Below are 17,001 nucleotides of genomic sequence, written 5' to 3' on the forward strand. Positions count from 1 at the left end.
CAAAGCACTTCTTCAACATTATTGAACTTTGCGGCCGCTTAGATTGTTTAGACATATCGACGGATCCCAAACTACACTGTAAAGATTTATGAGAAACACGCCAATACCGCTCTCAAAATCTACTATGCACGGGCACTATAATTCACACCTGGTTGTCTCGTTGTTCTTACCAACAAAATATTTCACAATAGTTAAGCTTATTGTAGTTCGATTTCAGAAATTCAAATGTACCTAGCAAACGATGGGAAGGTGGACTGGTGATCGTGTGTTCTTGTAGGCCTAGCTAGCATTTGTCTACATTAGCAGCTTACAACGAACCAAGAACTTATTTAGTTAAAGCTCATTGTTCACAGAAAAAAAATGCATGTTCTTTGAACATTGTTGCAGCTGATGTACAAAACAACTTTTTTCTTTTAAATCACAATTGCCCTCATATTTAATTTTCAAGAATTTGTGTTTATTTTCAAGGCATTCACTATTAAAGATGCGTGTGTTTGAAATGTGCTTTTCTCCATGCTGCATGGGAATAATAATTCAAATTATTATTATTAGTATTGCTAATATTATTATTATTAGTAGTAATAGTAGTAGTATTGTTATTATTATTATTATTATTACTATTTTTATTTTTATTACTGTTGCAGATTTTTGATTGTGATAAATTAGCCATTTTTAATTTTTTTCTATAGCATTTTCCATAATATTTCAAAAGCTCAAGGGGGGGGTTTAAACCCGGTAACCCCCCCTTGCGTACGCCACTGGTGAGGGAAGGCTACCAGGGGCGAGGCGTCCAGTCATCGGAAGATGCGGCGATGACAAAGCAAAATAATAAAACTTTTGCTTTTTAAATATTTTAGAGAAGTAGTAAAAAAATAAGTCTGAATACTCTCATATTTGAGCAAAATATTAGTCACGCGACGCCATGAAACAGCTAGGAATACGCAAGAGATTCACTAAGTTAAGTGTATCGAAGGGAGAGCCCAGTTCTACCCCCGTGTCCATCCGTCCTGCTACGTTTCCTGTTGAGTGCAATGGTGTCAGGTGGGCCAAGTCATCGCAGCAGGTCTGCGAATCCAAGGTCCTTCAACCGCTTTCCCCCACTCTTGAATGTCTGGTCCTAAGAAACCTTTTTTTTTCAGCCCCCTTTCTTACAAACACGGCAGGGTTTCTGTGACGTCGTCAAGATGAAACTTCTCAGAATGTCCAGCACTGTAGACCTAAAGAATGCAACGCTCTTGTTTTTCACAGAAAAACACATTGAAGAGCATCGCAACGCAACTTACACAGACTACATGAAAGTAATCGTACATAGAAAAAATATATAAGTAAGCAAAAGCATACATTTCCCCACCGTTAGTGCTAGAAAGAACTGTGGGGGGGGGGGGGGCGAGCAGTTGTATTTCCTTCACATAATTTTTTTTTATTTTATCCTGCGGTTCAAATATCGATTTCGGAAAATAATGTTCTTGCTTTACAAAACACGAAGTACTTCATGACAAGACTGATCAAGATTTTTGTTCTCGAGGTGACAGAAATACTTACTTTCACACCAGGGATGGTCAAAAACATCAGGATTCCGGAAAATTTAAAATCTCGATTCGGAAATTTTACTACCCGGATTTCGGAGGCAATCCGAATTTTGGAGAGATAGGTTTAACAATTTTTCCATTTTTCGGGTAGCCCTATAATTTAAGAAAGTTTAAGTCTTCCTTATTTTACGATCATATACTCCGTAGAAAAAAAATGAATTTGGCCATCTCTATTTCACACGTCCGTAAGAACACTGTTATCATCATTATCAATGTAGGTTTTCCCCCCTCCCCCTCCAGTTGAAAGATTGACCCTGACGTTTGGCAAGTCTTGCGATGACTATGTAAAAATGTCACGCTTCGCCACTGTTAATTACCTGTCTAACGTGAAGTCTGATGATCGAATCCAAGAACGAAGTGTAAGCCTGTACTGAAGGCTTGCTTCTCAAGCTAAGTCAGGAAGACTGACTTTGTTCGAAGACAAAACCGAAGAGAGCTGTTTACTATTCCAAATCAATCCACAGAGTGTCCTTCTCCTCTGTCCCTGGTGCAGTGGAGACCTCCTCCGTGCCGATTCCTATTCTCTTAGCAAAATTACTGCCTGTGTGAGCTGTTTGCTACACCAGTACTCCAGGAAGTCTGTTTACACTTGACTTTGCATATTTGACATGTTAAGAAGAGTAGGCAGCTGGTAGAATAAGTGAATGAGCTTTGGTCAGGTTGAAGCTTCTTGAAAATGTACAGGCTCACGCTTCGTTACGATAGTACATCTCCTGTGTGTGCCTAGTCTTCAATGTATAGCTAGTACTGTAAACAAGAACCAAGCTAACTTCCATGTTTTAGAGAATGTAGGGAGTATTGTTTTACAAAAATAAGAGTCCAGGTCCGGAGTAGGTTATTATAATTGTTTCATAATTCCTTTCATTGCAACTGTAAACTGAACGATCAGATATGAGGAGTAAAGTGAATAAGCAATATTCTTAAGAGGTCTTGGATTTGATCCCTATTAGTGAACTGTGGTTTGGATCCAAATTTAAACAAACTTGAAAAAAAAATATTTCCGAGAATGATAAACTTGGTGGTAAAAGACAGAACATTTGGGTCTTCAAACATATAGGCACAAATATACTACATTACACAATTATATTCTTTAAAAAAACATGGCGGTTGGGAGGGGTGATCGTCTCTTTCGCTCTTTGAACCTTGCCAGAGACAATATCGATCGAAGAGCTCTAGAGGAGATGCTGGCAAAATTCTATCGGAGAAGCAATCAAGGATAGAAAATGTGGTTGGATTGGACACAGTCTTAGTAGGTGGGATATAACATCAGCGAGGATTGAGGAGAGGAAGCAGGATAGACTAGCAATTATATGGAAGCTAAGCTGAAGGAGAATTAGAAATCCAGCCGAGATTCAGAGTGGACTGAAGATCCTTCGTTTGCGGCCCTACACCCCTCAGGGGATTAAAGTACAAGTTCTAACTTACAGTTAAGAAAAGAGAAAATACAAAAGAAAGTGTTTAACTCACTCCATGTTTCTGGACTGACACATTGGTGAGATGCACATACATGTTGTCCAGTTCTTGAATGCTGGTGTCATATTTCACGGTGCAGAATCTGCAGAATCCTAAGCGGAAGAGATAAGCCTTGAGAGGCCTGAAGGATGTCACCAGAACATACAGCCGCAGGTCGAACTTCTTTCCACCAATTAACAATGGATTGTCAATGTACCTGGAGAAACAATATGGAAATGGTAAGAAACATTCTGCTTACACCGAAATGGTATGTTTTTCATATGTATTAATTACAAATTCATCTTGATATTTTATACTTTGAAAAGTTCAAGTTTCAAAATTTAGGAAATCTTTATGGTCTCAAATTTTCACCCCTTTGTCAATGTTTCCAATAGGGCATGCGGGACTGCAAATCTCAAACTGTTATAGTTTAGATTTGTTTTCCATTGTGTAAATGAAGTACTTTTGGTGCTCCTTCTTTAATGCTGAACATGAAAACGTTACTTCATTTTTAGTGTGCCATGGTTGCGTTTGCTGATTATATCAACTATAGATTTGTTTTTTGTTTGTGATTTGCATGCATTGCTTTAGCTTTACTGAAATCAGAAAGTTTCTTGTGTGTAGAGCAATGCACTACAAACCGAGAGCAACCAGGTTGATAGGCGTTGCTCACACGAAGGGCGAACTCAACAAACGTGCATTGTGAGGGAAATGCGTTTGAAGTTGTCAGGAACAGTGCGAACTCCATAAAAAAACTTTGGAAATCACGCATGAAAGATTCCGATCTACTGTTAATAAGTTTTTGTTTGTGGAGCTCGAACTGTGACTGACAACTTGAAACGCATTCCCTCACAATGTACGTTTGTTGAGTTCGCCCTTCGTATCCACAGCGCCTCATATCTTCGACAGCACAGTATTGGTTAGCTTGCTGGCAAATGCCAGAAGGTGATCTGGTAGGCAACAGCGTTGAGAGCGTAGTGCTGATCACATTCTCGGGTGTTACTTAATCAATTATATCTAATCATTCTCGTCGCCGCGATTAACTCGAAGAACAAGCAACGTTAAAAAAAATAAGGCGAAGAGTGACTGTCGCGCTAAGGGTGCATTTATTTCAATATCGTCGGAATTGACACTGCTATTATGAAGAAACCCGACAAGAGAGTATGAATTTCATGTTGCAAGTGGAAGCGATTATTCAAGTTGATTATTAAGCTGGACACGGTGTTTGAAAAATATGATAAATAAGAATTTTCAGGTTCCCGTCCATTCCATGTGGAGAAAAAAAACAACGAATTCAAGTTACGGTTAATCAAATGCAAGTTTTCGACTTTTTCCTAGGATATCAAATCTTCACCGTGTCCTCTTTCCGTTCATGTGTTTTTCTAAGCCATCGGAAATTTGGTATTCCAAAGAGAACAAGTGAGATAATACTCCCATAAGAATGCTAAGTTTTCTCATCCTCTTACGACCGTCTAGCACTCGCCGCGGTGAAAGGTATACACAAACTGTTCATCCTGGCCTTAAACTCCATGCCATGTCAAACGTGTTTTTCGTTGTGTGCGACTCATGGTCGGTATTGAACTCCATCACCTCCACTTTCGGGTTTTTGAGACCCGAGTTCACTATTTCTTTTCAAGTAACTCTCCAATTATTCCCTTTGTATTGAGTCAACACAGGAAACTTGGTTTCCCATCGATATCGAACCCGGGACCGCTCACACCGAAGGCGTGAGTTCAAATCATTGGGATACGCGAAAACCGTGGCAAAGTTTGCTACAACATTCAGAGTAAAATTAAGTTACTTCATTAATGACACACGTGGTAAACGATCTTCACAACTCTGCTCTCCACTTTTCAATGTGTTATAGAGCCAACGGTAAATTGGTCCCCACAATCATACGTAATTTGAGGGCCACGAATTAAAACCAAACCCTCAGTAAACATAGAATAATGTCTGCTTCAGTGTCAGTAGAATGCCATTCCTTCAAACGACATGAGATGTAGAAGTAAAAAAAAAAGAAAGGTAATTGCAATGAACAATTTACCTATCTTAGGGGCTGCTTGTACAATCGAAGCTATACTGTATTTTCAGAGCGTAAAATCAGGACTTGGGGGAACGGGGTGAGATAAAAATTATTCCATCAAGGGTGTTATTTGTAGGGAGTGAGGGGATTTCCCCTTCAGGATGCAAATTTGTAACCTTTTGCTTTACAGCACTATGTTTCGAATGAAATTTACTGAAATTTTCCAAATACGACATTGAATCTATGGTTACTCTACTTTTCTGATCAGGTCCGTCTGGCCAGAATTTTATTTCAGGGGAGAAGTTCATCCCTTATCACCAAACGGGGGTTAGAAGCTTTTTTATATTACAACTTATTATATAAGATGTTTAATCCTGATAAGGAGATAACATTAAATACCACTATACACTATTTAAATTAGACATTTGTAGGATTTCGGGGTGGCTTCAGCCCTCTGAACCCCTCCTGGCTGCATGCCTGCTCCTGATCTATTTCTTTCCCTTTTTCCTTCACTGCATCATATTATAATTCCCCACTGAAATAAACTTTCAATTGTTTTTCCACCTATTTCTGAAGCATTCTAACTAAATAGAAAAAACAAAAGTTGAAATTATTGCAACCAACTACAAATTTTGTCAAGCCCCCCCCCCTCCCCCTTCATATTTTTTTTAATGATATACCATACGTATCTGCGTGGTTCTTATAACGAAAACAGGAATATTTTCGTGTCCTGGCTGCAGTGGAAAAAAAGAAGCTGGATTTAAGAGAAAAGATGGTCCCAACTAAATTTAGCTTCGTTGTACCTCACCTTTCCCTTATACAGATAATATTTCCCATCACCTTTTTCTTGTAAGAGGGCTTTCTTCCCCTATTCTCTTTTTCCCGCAGCTTGCAAATAATATTAATGCTTCGTAATTACTTTACTAACAATAATAATAACACTGGCTTAATGTCATAATTCATGCTGGCAGTTGAGATTTTTCGGAAAGACTTGTTCACATGTTCCACCAACAGGTGGCATTGTAGTTATAAGTGCCCCCTGTAGGTCTGGATAAGCAAGGTCGAGTCCCGGACCGTCCGTGTTGAATGGTGTGTGTTGTTGCAACGACGGTGCTTTTTGTCAACAGAAAAGGTTCGATACAGCTTAATATAGATTTTTACACGTCTTGTAACAATAACCGTTAAGTTCGAGATGATTTGTAGAAAGGTGGTGTAAGTTCGTGACGGCGTAATGATTCAGTGCAAAGTGTTCAAGACAAGATCATCAATGGAGTTGTGTTTGGCGTTTCGTGTTTCACGTTACACTACAATTTCTTCAACTTCTGTGCTCCACAATTAATACATCCAGAAAGAGTATCTCGTTGGTTCAAATCTGTGAGTACATGACTTGTTTTGACTTACATTTAATTTAATCAAGTGTTGCATTCGATTGGATGACTTTTACGTAGCGAAAGTGTTTACTTATTTCACGTAACATTACGTGTTTATCCACTTGCATGCCGGTTGAATTTTGTTGGTTACCAACCCCCACTAGAAAGTGGAAAATTTTGTACGGTTTATGAAGCTTATGTTGTTTATGAACATTTCCTGGTGTTCTCAGCTCGCAGAGATGTTTTGTAGGGACATAATGTGTGGTTTTATTTGCTACTATTGGGATCAAATATGTCTTATTTGTGGTTTCCGTGCCCTTGAACAATTTTGATGTTACGTGAAACATCGAAATCTTTCGTGTACATGATTACCGTAATTTTACTATTCTCTGTGGGTTACGCGTGTTTGCATTCGACATTGATAGTAAATTTAGTGCTGGCAACCCTCCGTATAACTGCGAAGAAAGTGGAAAATTTCGCAGTCTTTATGAAGATCGTGTTTAATATGAACGCTTGCTGTTTTTACCTCGCGGAAATATGTTGTATCGAAGTAATGGCACGGCCAGCATTATTAAAGATCTTGAATAAAGCTGGCCGTGAGTAATGGGTGGTTTTGTGTGATGTTACGTATCACATCATGACATTGTTGCTAATATAATCTTGGACGTTTTTGTTAGGCTAAGCTATTAATATTTGCAAGTTAGTTTAGCTTTTTCTGTGTATACAGAGGTTGATTCATTTATATTGAGCCGAATTCGAATGTGCCACTTACCTAGGAAATGCAGTGTTTCCACCACCGGTTGTGTTCGATCTGCAGGCCACCACTACTAACTATTGCCCGGCATAGGTGTTTCCATTGCAGGAGACCGCGTTGCAACTAGACCATGGGTATTACATTCCACTCTTCGTTACAGGCTTTCCACAGACCGGAGATGGTGCGGACTCGACGATGGGACAGGCGCCGCTTGAGGAGTCCGGAAGCACATTAGTCCATTGGGCTGCCATCTGGACTCTTGACAGGGATGTCAGAGAAGGGAATTGCAGAAATTCCAGTTTTCCTGTTCCATACGGCGATAGAATTCCAGCCATGTTTTCGCCGTGTGGCTGGATGCCTTGTCTTGGTGCAGTTCAACCTAGTTTACGTCTTGTCCGTACAATGCTGGGATTTCATGCTGGTACACTACTCTTGCGAACGACACTGAGGCGTAAATCCCTGTGAATGGCGTGGTTGATTGTCGCCTGCGGTGTGTGGCATTTACTGGCCATTGCACGCTGTGTGGTAGGATTTTTGGAGGTTGTCATATGCCGAACAACACGCAATAGCGGCGGGGTCCTCTTCACGGGAGGCCGGTTTCTAGCTGCTCACGTCGGTGTGGTGGGCCCAGGACTCTGTGCCGCATATTTCCGTATAATACGAATCACAGTAGCATGATCTACACGAACATTACGCACTTTACACATTTCTACGATGCGCGACGCCGTGAACTGTCTGAAAGGGCAACAGTGTACCCCTCCCAGAATCTGTTCAGTTTCGGTGGCATCAGACTATGCTCGACCACACTGCTCTACTGCGTGACTAACGAGATAGTGTTGCTTGTCTCCTGGTCTCATGGCGATGCGTTGCACATGCGCGTTACAGTCGCACATTGAATTTGGCTCAATATAAATGAATAAACCTCTGTATACAACGGTATTTTGATTTTTAATCAACCGTGCCAGGATACGACGAATTGAACGAACGCTGGTCACACGGATACCGACGCGTTCGCGAATATTCCTTTCACCACTACAACTACGTAACGGTAATGCATATTTTCGAGACATTTATGTACGAGTATGTTTCTTGACAATGGGTTTTAGTTGTTGTCGGTTTTATTTAGTTAGGAGTAAATAAAATTTATTAAAATTGTATAGGGTAAGGCCGCCGTTAGGGGTGTGCGACGCGTGCCACCGCACAGGGCCTCGCGCTTCCAAATCAGTTATTTGCTCATTTTTTTCTGCAAGCGCGATTGCACTTGAATAGAAGGAAGAGAAACGTAATTGTTGTGAAAAGAAAAATTGCATCATAACAAGGTTGTATTTCTGGTAACTGACAACTCTGTCCTTCCTTGTCAAGCCACCAGTGAAAATTCGACGACAAGGAACAACGACCCATTTGTGACTCCAAATTCCCCTGATTTCCTGCCTAATGTTCGACCGAGGACAGGCATCATAAAATTTTCTTCATACTTGGCATACTCACTAACTGAGGCCTCATAATCACGAATCTGAAGTTAGAAGTTGTCGGTAACGTCTAGAAATTGCAAAATAAGCTAAAATAAGGCGCTAGTTTTCGGAATGGAAACCGTCGATTTTCGCGAACTTTTTTGTTTCACAAGGAAATATAGCCTATATATTCCTGATACTACCACGACACCAAATTTTAACTATGTTTGCCTAACCTAACCACACGTCAATGGTTCGTGGGGCTAGCGCCAATGGTTCGTGGGGCTAGCGTCAATGGTTCGCAATTATTTTGCAATTTCTAGACGTTTCCGACAAATTTTAACTTCAGATTCGTCATTAGCAGGCCTCAATTAGTAAGTATGCCAAATATGAAGAAAATCGGAGAGGGGTCCGGTCATCTTAAGTCATACCAATGGTTATTTGTCTGGAAACTGAGGGACAACAAATTTGAGTGTATGCCGCTCCACGAAAAGACGGAAACAAGAGTCGGCATCAAAGCCTTGAAAGTCCGCTGGACTCTTTACTACAACTAGTGTTGCCCACGAGACGAGACGAGACTTTGGTCTGTCCCGTCCCGTCTCGTGAAAATGCTGTCTCGTCTCGTGTCTCGTCTCGAAAATATTCGTTTGTCCCGTCTCGTGTCCCGTCTCGAAGGGTTCTGTCTCGTCTCGTCCCGTCTCGTTTTGTCTCGTCTCGTCTCGTAAAAGTGATCCGGGATATCATGCCAACAAAAGTCAAAAGTAGCAGAAACACGAAATATTTTTCTGGAAATTGGGATAAAGCTCCAAATATTTACCATTGCGTGGTGAGAATAAATAAGATTAGTTAATCATGAGGACATTAATATTAAAAATGCAGTTTGTTGGTTACTGATTGCTAGGTATCTTATGAAATCTACCTTGTGGTTTTTCTCGCTTCATACAACTGTCTATCCATCGTACATTTATACCAAGTTTGTTAGAACCTGTCCCGTTTCCCGCGCTAGCGATTGCTCGACAGTTTTGGTGCCAATGAGAAACGAGAAAAAAGTCGTCTGCTGGGCAGCGAGGAGCGAATGGAAGCCACGTTGTTGCCACATTGCGTATTTTAATTTTCTGCCTGGCTTTGGCTCTCCCCAGCACGGAGTTCAGGCGGTCTTCAGCAGCAACACCGCTTGGTTTATGCTAGAAAAGCCAGCGATCAACTACCGCGGGAAGCCGGACAGGTTGTAACAAACACGGTATAAGTGAGTGCTCTTTTTCATTACTGCTATACCTTTTGGAAGTCTTGAAATGTTTCCAATAGACCTTCTTTCTTTCTGAATGTCGAACTTCCGTGCACTATGAAAATGTACATTTTTTCTTTAAATTCTAAGCTTGGCGTTGGGGAGCAACACAAAAGTTTTTAAATGTGTAGTACGAACACAAAAGACTATTTAAAATTTCAATATTTAGTATATTACAAATAGAAAGCATTTATTGTTCTTAATATCGTTTAAAATCTTCTATGTTCTAAGTTTCGACAAGTGTTTCTTTGTGATATTGTGCTGTTTCTTATGCTCAGCTTATGACGCACATACTTCTTTGTTTTCCCTTTAGCCTCTAAGTCAGATACCACCACCGCTTGATCTAATTTATCCTTCGGCAGGCACGCATCTAGAAATATATGTCGGGGGAGGGTGTCTGAGCCAAGTTGGTTGGTTGGTTGATTTGTTGTTTTAAGTCCACTTTATGCACAGTAAGGCTAATTGGGACTGGACCTACAGTTTAAAGTGGGATCCGAACCACTTGTGCCTCCACCGGGTATCGAACCCGGGACCCCTTGATTACAAGGCGACGACGCTACCACTGCGCCATCGGGGAGGCTCTTAGCCAAGTGTTTCAGAAAAAATTATAATAATAACATTAACGACAACAATTAACTAACTAACTAACTAACTCCCTAGCCTTCTTAAACCCGAAGGTTCATGGCTGCAGCAATACAGGCCTTCCATCTTTCCCTATCTTGAGCAAGTTCTATATACTCTTTTCCATCCCTACCGATTTCCCTTAGGTCCATCTCAACGTTGTCCCTCCATCTTCGTCTTGGCCTTCCTACAGGTCTCTTACCATCAGGTTTCCCAACAAGAATCCTGTAAACTCCTCTTTCCTCTCCCATTCGTGCCACATGGCCTGCCCACCTAAGTCTTCTTGATTTAATTATTCTAATAATATCTGGACATAAATACAAATTATGTAGTTCTAAATTATGTAACCTTCTCCACTCACCTCTCCTCATCCCTTTTAGGTCCAAAGATTTTCCTAAGGATCTTATTTTCAAATACTCTCAATTTATGTTCCTCTTTCAATGTAAGGGGCCAAGTTTCACTTCCATATAATACTACACGCAAAATTACTGTTTTGTATATTCTAACTTTTAGTTTCTTAGATATTAAACGAGAAGAAAAAAGTTTATGAAGAGAGAAGTAACATGCATTTCCTGAATTAAGCCTACCTTTTATTTCCTCTTTAATATAATTTTCATTTGTTAATATTACTCCTAAGTATTTGAATTTGGAAACTGGTTCAAACGAGTTGTTATCAATAATTAGATTTTGATTATTACCTAACACTTGGTTTCGGCCTGTAAGCATATATTTAGTTTTCTCTTTGTTAACTTCCAAACCTATATCTTTAGCAGTTTTGAAAAATATTTTAGCATTATTCTTAATTGTATTCACATCATCCCCCAGTAAGTCTACATCATCTGCATATGCTAACAACTGAGTCACACCATTTAATTTTAGTCCTTCTTTAGTTTCTTTTACCTTCCTAACAGCATATTCTAAGGCAAAATTAAAGAGCAATGGAGATAATGCATCTCCTTGTTTTAACCCATCATGAATTGTAAATTTGTCAGACATATTAATACCCACACGAATTTTACTTTCTATTTCACTGGTGCATATTTTTATCATACTAACAAGCTTCTTAGGTATTCCAAACTCTACTAATATATTATATAATTTATCTCTTTTGACCGAATCTTATGCAAATTAATTAAGCAAATGTTTAAATTAATGCATTAATATAGTTCATAGGTCTATTCACTTGAATATGTAAATTAATCAATTCTATTATTGTTATTGCATGACATGTTACAAAGATGGTAGAAGAATAGTAATATAACAGAACAAATATTAGCTAATATCAGCTTACGTGTAGTTAAGATCGTCAAAATCTGCATAAAAACAGCTGTCCTGGCAAGAAAATTAATGTCAAAAAAGGTGATGAATTGAATATTTGCTGAATAACAAAAAAAGATGTTACATCTAGTTGACGAAAAATAAAGTTCCTGATTAATATTTTATGCTCATTATTATAAGTAGTAGCGTACATAAAACTTCATTGATACTGTCATTCAAAGCAGTATGATCCCAATAGAATCCTTGTTTTCTAGTAAGTTCGGCAGGAATATGTAACCCTCGATTATGCTAAACAAATATATTTTTTGTTTAGCTAGAGCAAGGCCCCAGGAGGATGCAAGAAGCCTTTCCTGCAAAAGTGTATGTTTTACGAAGCGAAGAAACGTGAGAAAACCACCACGTATGGAAGGCAAACCTGCATTTATTTTATATCGCACGTTTACAGAGCCGTGCCTCCTGAAGTTATAAAAATGTCAACTTCAATGATTGAAAAAAAATATGTTTAGATGCACCCAAAGTGCATCATTATCAGATTATGCATATAACGTGTTATTGGAATCAACATATTTGTGTAAATTGGGTGCCTCCCCGATGGCGTAGTAATAACGTCGAGGTCTTGTAATGAAGGTTCGTCGCGGCGATACTCAATGGAGGCACAAAGTGGATCGGATCGCACTTTAAACTTTAGGTCGGTTCGCGATTTAGCCTATTTGCGAATCAAGTGGACTTAAAAAAAACAAAAGAAAAACAATATCAACCTTAAGAATATTAGAATAAACTAATTCACCCGTAGGTAAGTCAAATTTCACATATCCTTCTTCATCTTCGTTCATAGACTTCCGGCAATACTCTTGTGTTGCATCCCACCAGGTGCGAAAAATGTGAAGTTATTATTTCCCCGTACTGCGTTATTTCTTTTCATAACAGTAAGGCTAAATTCTCGTTTTATCTGAACTTTTAAAAAATGTGCAAAATACGTCTTTATCTTTAAACAACCACCCTTTCCCATGTATGTGTAAAATAATCCCACTCTGTCTCAGAAAACCTCTTCCTAAGATCAAATGAAGGAAACAACTCTCAAGTCTCAACAATTATACATTTTTGCTTAAATTTCCTATCATTTATACAAACAGTAGCACATATCACGTCCTTTGGTGCAACACTGTCAACAGCTAATGTTACTTTCCTCGTCCTAATAAATTTACATCCAACCAGTGACGGCGCCAGGGAAATTTGACTGGGGGGGGGGAAGGCTGGCAACAAAATATTGTAAGGGGGCAGTTACATTAAAACGCCTGAAAACACTACACATATATATACTTCTATAATAATAATTATAATAATAATTATTATTACTATTATAATTATTATTATATTCATGTATGGTGTTTTGTGTGTGTCTTTTATTTAGAGTGGATGTTTACTGCCTAAATTTACTTCTTGATTACGAGTTTATCTCCACATGATTCGTTTTAATAAAGACATTAATTCTTTTTTATTGGTAAGTTGCGTTGTCTATAGTGGCCTATTTCAGTATTGAAAGACATTCATAATTTTATAATTCATCGTCTTTCTTGAGATGAAACTACTGATATAAATATTTAAGTTATAAGATAATAATATAAATGATGAAAATAATGCTTCGAAGAGTTTAATTTTCTTGCAAAATAAACGTGACGTTGGAAGAAATGAATCTTCTTAAGTATTAGAAACAATGTGAGGCACTTACTGAAGTGCAATTCTCCTGTAGGAGAATTCTGCTCTATGTGCTTTGGAGAACACATTGCCCACCTTTGGTACGTCCAGGACTTGACATTTCTTCTCAATGGCAAGAACAGCCAAATGAGGCAGTTTGCATCCAGCATCCTGTTTCGAGCAAGCCTTTTCAAAGATTTTAAGGACAACCATCTTCGTAACGCTGAAGAGTTTTGGGCAAAATTTGTGTTTCACCTTTCAGGGAAATGTTATCACAGGATAAAAAATCAGACAAAGGTTACAGTTATCTCATAATTCAAGAAATATTCTGACCCTGGCAATACTTACTCTACCACTCCAACGTATGTCTGTGCTACACAATTACAGGCACCTATGGAGTTCGTGGGATGAAGTTCCTCGATTTTGATATGTACGAGAAAGAGCGAACCTGCATCTAATGATTGAAGAGTGGCAAATCCTAAAAAGCGTTCTTTTACCTGCCCGCGATATGTTTTGAATCGACTTTAAGTGTAATTTGCATTTTAAGGTTCAAGTTCAATACATTTCCAAATAATATCCCCTCATTAGCTTCAAAGGCCGAAACCAAGTGTTAGGTAATAATCAAAATCTAATTATTGATAACAACTCGTTTGAACCAGTTTCCAATTTCAAATACTTAGGAGTAATATTAACAAATGAAAATTATATTAAAGAGGAAATAAAAAGTAGGCTTAATTCAGGAAATGCATGTTACTTCTCTCTTCATAAACTTTTGTCTTCTCGTTTAATATCTAAGAAACTAAAAGTTAAAATATACAAATCCGTAATTTTGCCTGTAGTATTATATGAGTGTGAAACTTGGTCCCTTACATTGAAAGAGGAACATAAATTACGAGTATTTGAAAATAAAATCCTCAGGAAAATCTTTGGACCTAAAAGGGATGAGGAGAGGTGAGTGGAGAAGGTTACATAATTTAGAACTACATAATTTGTATTCATGTCCAGATATTATTAGAATAATTAAATCAAGAAGACTTAGGTGGGCAGGCCATGTGGCACGAATGGGAGAGGAAAGAGGAGTTTACAGGATTCTTGTTGGGAAGCCTGATGGTAAGAGACCTGTAGGAAGGCCAAGACGAAGATGGAGGGACAACGTTGAGATGGACCTAAGGGAAATCGGTAGGGATGGAAAAGAGTATATAGAACTTGCTCAAGATAGGGACAGATGGAAGGCCTGTGTTGCTGCAGCCATGAACATTCGGGTTTAAGAAGGCTAGAGAGTTAGTTAGTTAGTTAGTTAGCATTAGCTTCAAAAGTATCGAAGAAATCCCCTTTGTTAAGGTTTCCTCAGACTCATCATCTCGAAATTCAAGTCCCTGAATAGTAAGAAACCGCGATGAATCCACAACTGACATGTAGTGTCGGGTTTTCTTCGATCACCTTTGGTCCTGGGTTCGATACCCAGTGGAGGCACTTTAAACTATGAGTCCAGTCCCGATTAGCCTTACTGTGCATAAAGTGGACTTCAGTAGACCTAGTGGCCCGGTTCTAAGCCCTCATTTGAGGCTCGAATCATCATTTGAGGCTCAGTGTTGCCAACTCACCCCACGAAAATTTCACCAACTGATATTTTGAAGCCTTTCACGGTGTATGTTAACCTCACAAGCAGTGTTGCCAACTCGGGCGAGGCGTAGCTTTTCACGGTGTATGTTAACCTCACCAGCAGTGTTTCCAACTCGGCGTAGCCTTTCACGGTGTATAATTTTTTAGCTTTTTGTGTGTGTGAGTGTACATGTGTTCGGGCGAGGCGTAGCCTTTTACGGTGTATGTTAACCCCACTAGCCTTAGCGTACATGAGAGTTCTGAATTTTTTTTTGAGGCTGGAATTATTATTTGAGGCTCGTCGTAGCTTTTTATGATGTATATTTTGAGGGCAGAGTTGGCAACACTGTGGCCTATTACTGTAGCTTTTTATGAGGGGGGTCTATTGCCCTCTGTTTACATCTGGCAACACTGTCGTAGATTGACAGTGTTGTTAAACCTACTGGGTTTTTCACTGTAAATTTTTATTAAAGGACCTGAGGGGTCTATGTATTTTTTATGTTTGGCAATACTGTTGGGGGCCTAGTGTTGGCAACACTGTGGGTTTTTACTGTAGTTTTTTATGAGGGGGGTCTATTGCCCTCTGTTTATATTTGGCAACTCTATTGGATGTTTTTTTTTTGAGGCTTGGGTTTTGCCAACCCATCCGAAGAAAATTCCACTATATGATCTTTCACTGGCTAAGCTAACCTACAAATAGGAATTGCCAACACTGACGAGCATCAAATGATGATTTCGAGCCTCAAATGATGATTCGAGCCTCGTCGGTGTTGCCTACCCACTCTACAAAAATTCTGCTATATGATTTTTCACAGGCTAAGCTAACCTACAAATAGGAGTTGGCAGCACTGACTTATAAACCCATTGGGTCCTCTAGGCATGTTTTTTCATGATGTGTTGCTAGGCTATTGAGCATCTTGGCGTATACAATGTATATATTTTGAGAGGGGGGGGGGTTATAGCTTTTTATGCTGTACGAATACTGGAAGCTTGACAGTGACAACCAACAGAGTAGGTAAACCTACATCCAGGAACTGGCAACACTAGTTTCTGACAGTGAATTTGAAATAAAATATTAAACAAAATACATGAGTAAGCACTGTGATTACAAATAGTACCAGTGTTATGCCCCCAACTCCAACTGGACAACTGGGGGAAATAATTGTACAACAATTTGTACCTAATTGTACAATACTTGTACCTAATTGTACAACATATACACAGACATAAAAGAGAGAGCCTTCCCGCAACTTACTTCATGTACAATTTATATGATTTTACAACTGTGAAAAGAAAGCATATGTGTTCTGTATGCACACATTTATTCTTATTTTTCGAAGTTGAATGAAAGCACATGTTTTTACGCTCTCGTAATACTAACCTTGCTCCACTGATTTTAAATTGCTTCCATCCGCTTTTTTTTCTGTGTTATTTCCGTATGCACGCAACATTCGCTTTCAATAGACAGAAGGAGTGTTAGTATAGCAGGCTCCGAGTTTACAATTTATTAAATTAAACAATAATTTATGTAAGAATATACTTGTACTTACCGAACACAAAATAATAAAAAGCACATGTGAATATTTGCGTGTGTTCATGTTATATGACGACTGAGTAAAAAAATAATGTTGACTCTCCGAAAGATAAAAGTTCCTAGTTCGACATCAGATGCATGCAAATTTTATGTTTTGCTCTCCAAAATCTTGATTTTTATGTTTGTGCTATTTGTCATACAGCAGAGGAGAAGAGGGGAGAGGGAGGGGAGGGGGTACTACTAGCGCCATCTATTAGCAAACAATAGAAATAAAAAGTAGGGTCAAACTTTTTCAACACCCAAACATTTTAAACGTCTTCACGTAGTAATACGATAGCTGAAGATGT

The 17,001-nt window shown here is 38.9% G+C and overlaps 1 protein-coding gene across 1 annotated transcript in view; it reads right to left on the reverse strand.

Annotated features, from left to right (window-relative positions):
• Positions 1-17,001, reverse strand: part of TTLL1B (Tubulin tyrosine ligase-like 1B) — a 65,086-nt gene that overhangs the window by 8,153 nt on the left and 39,932 nt on the right. The window contains exon 5 of the mRNA XM_083133549.1: positions 3,057-3,258. Coding sequence (XP_082989675.1) covers positions 3,057-3,258 — 202 coding nt within the window. The remainder of the gene's footprint in view (positions 1-3,056; positions 3,259-17,001) is intronic.

The sequence above is a fragment of the Lepisma saccharinum genome, chromosome 13, assembly GCF_977018435.1.
Source record: "Lepisma saccharinum chromosome 13, izLepSacc3.1, whole genome shotgun sequence".
Lineage (NCBI taxonomy): Eukaryota > Metazoa > Arthropoda > Insecta > Zygentoma > Lepismatidae > Lepisma > Lepisma saccharinum.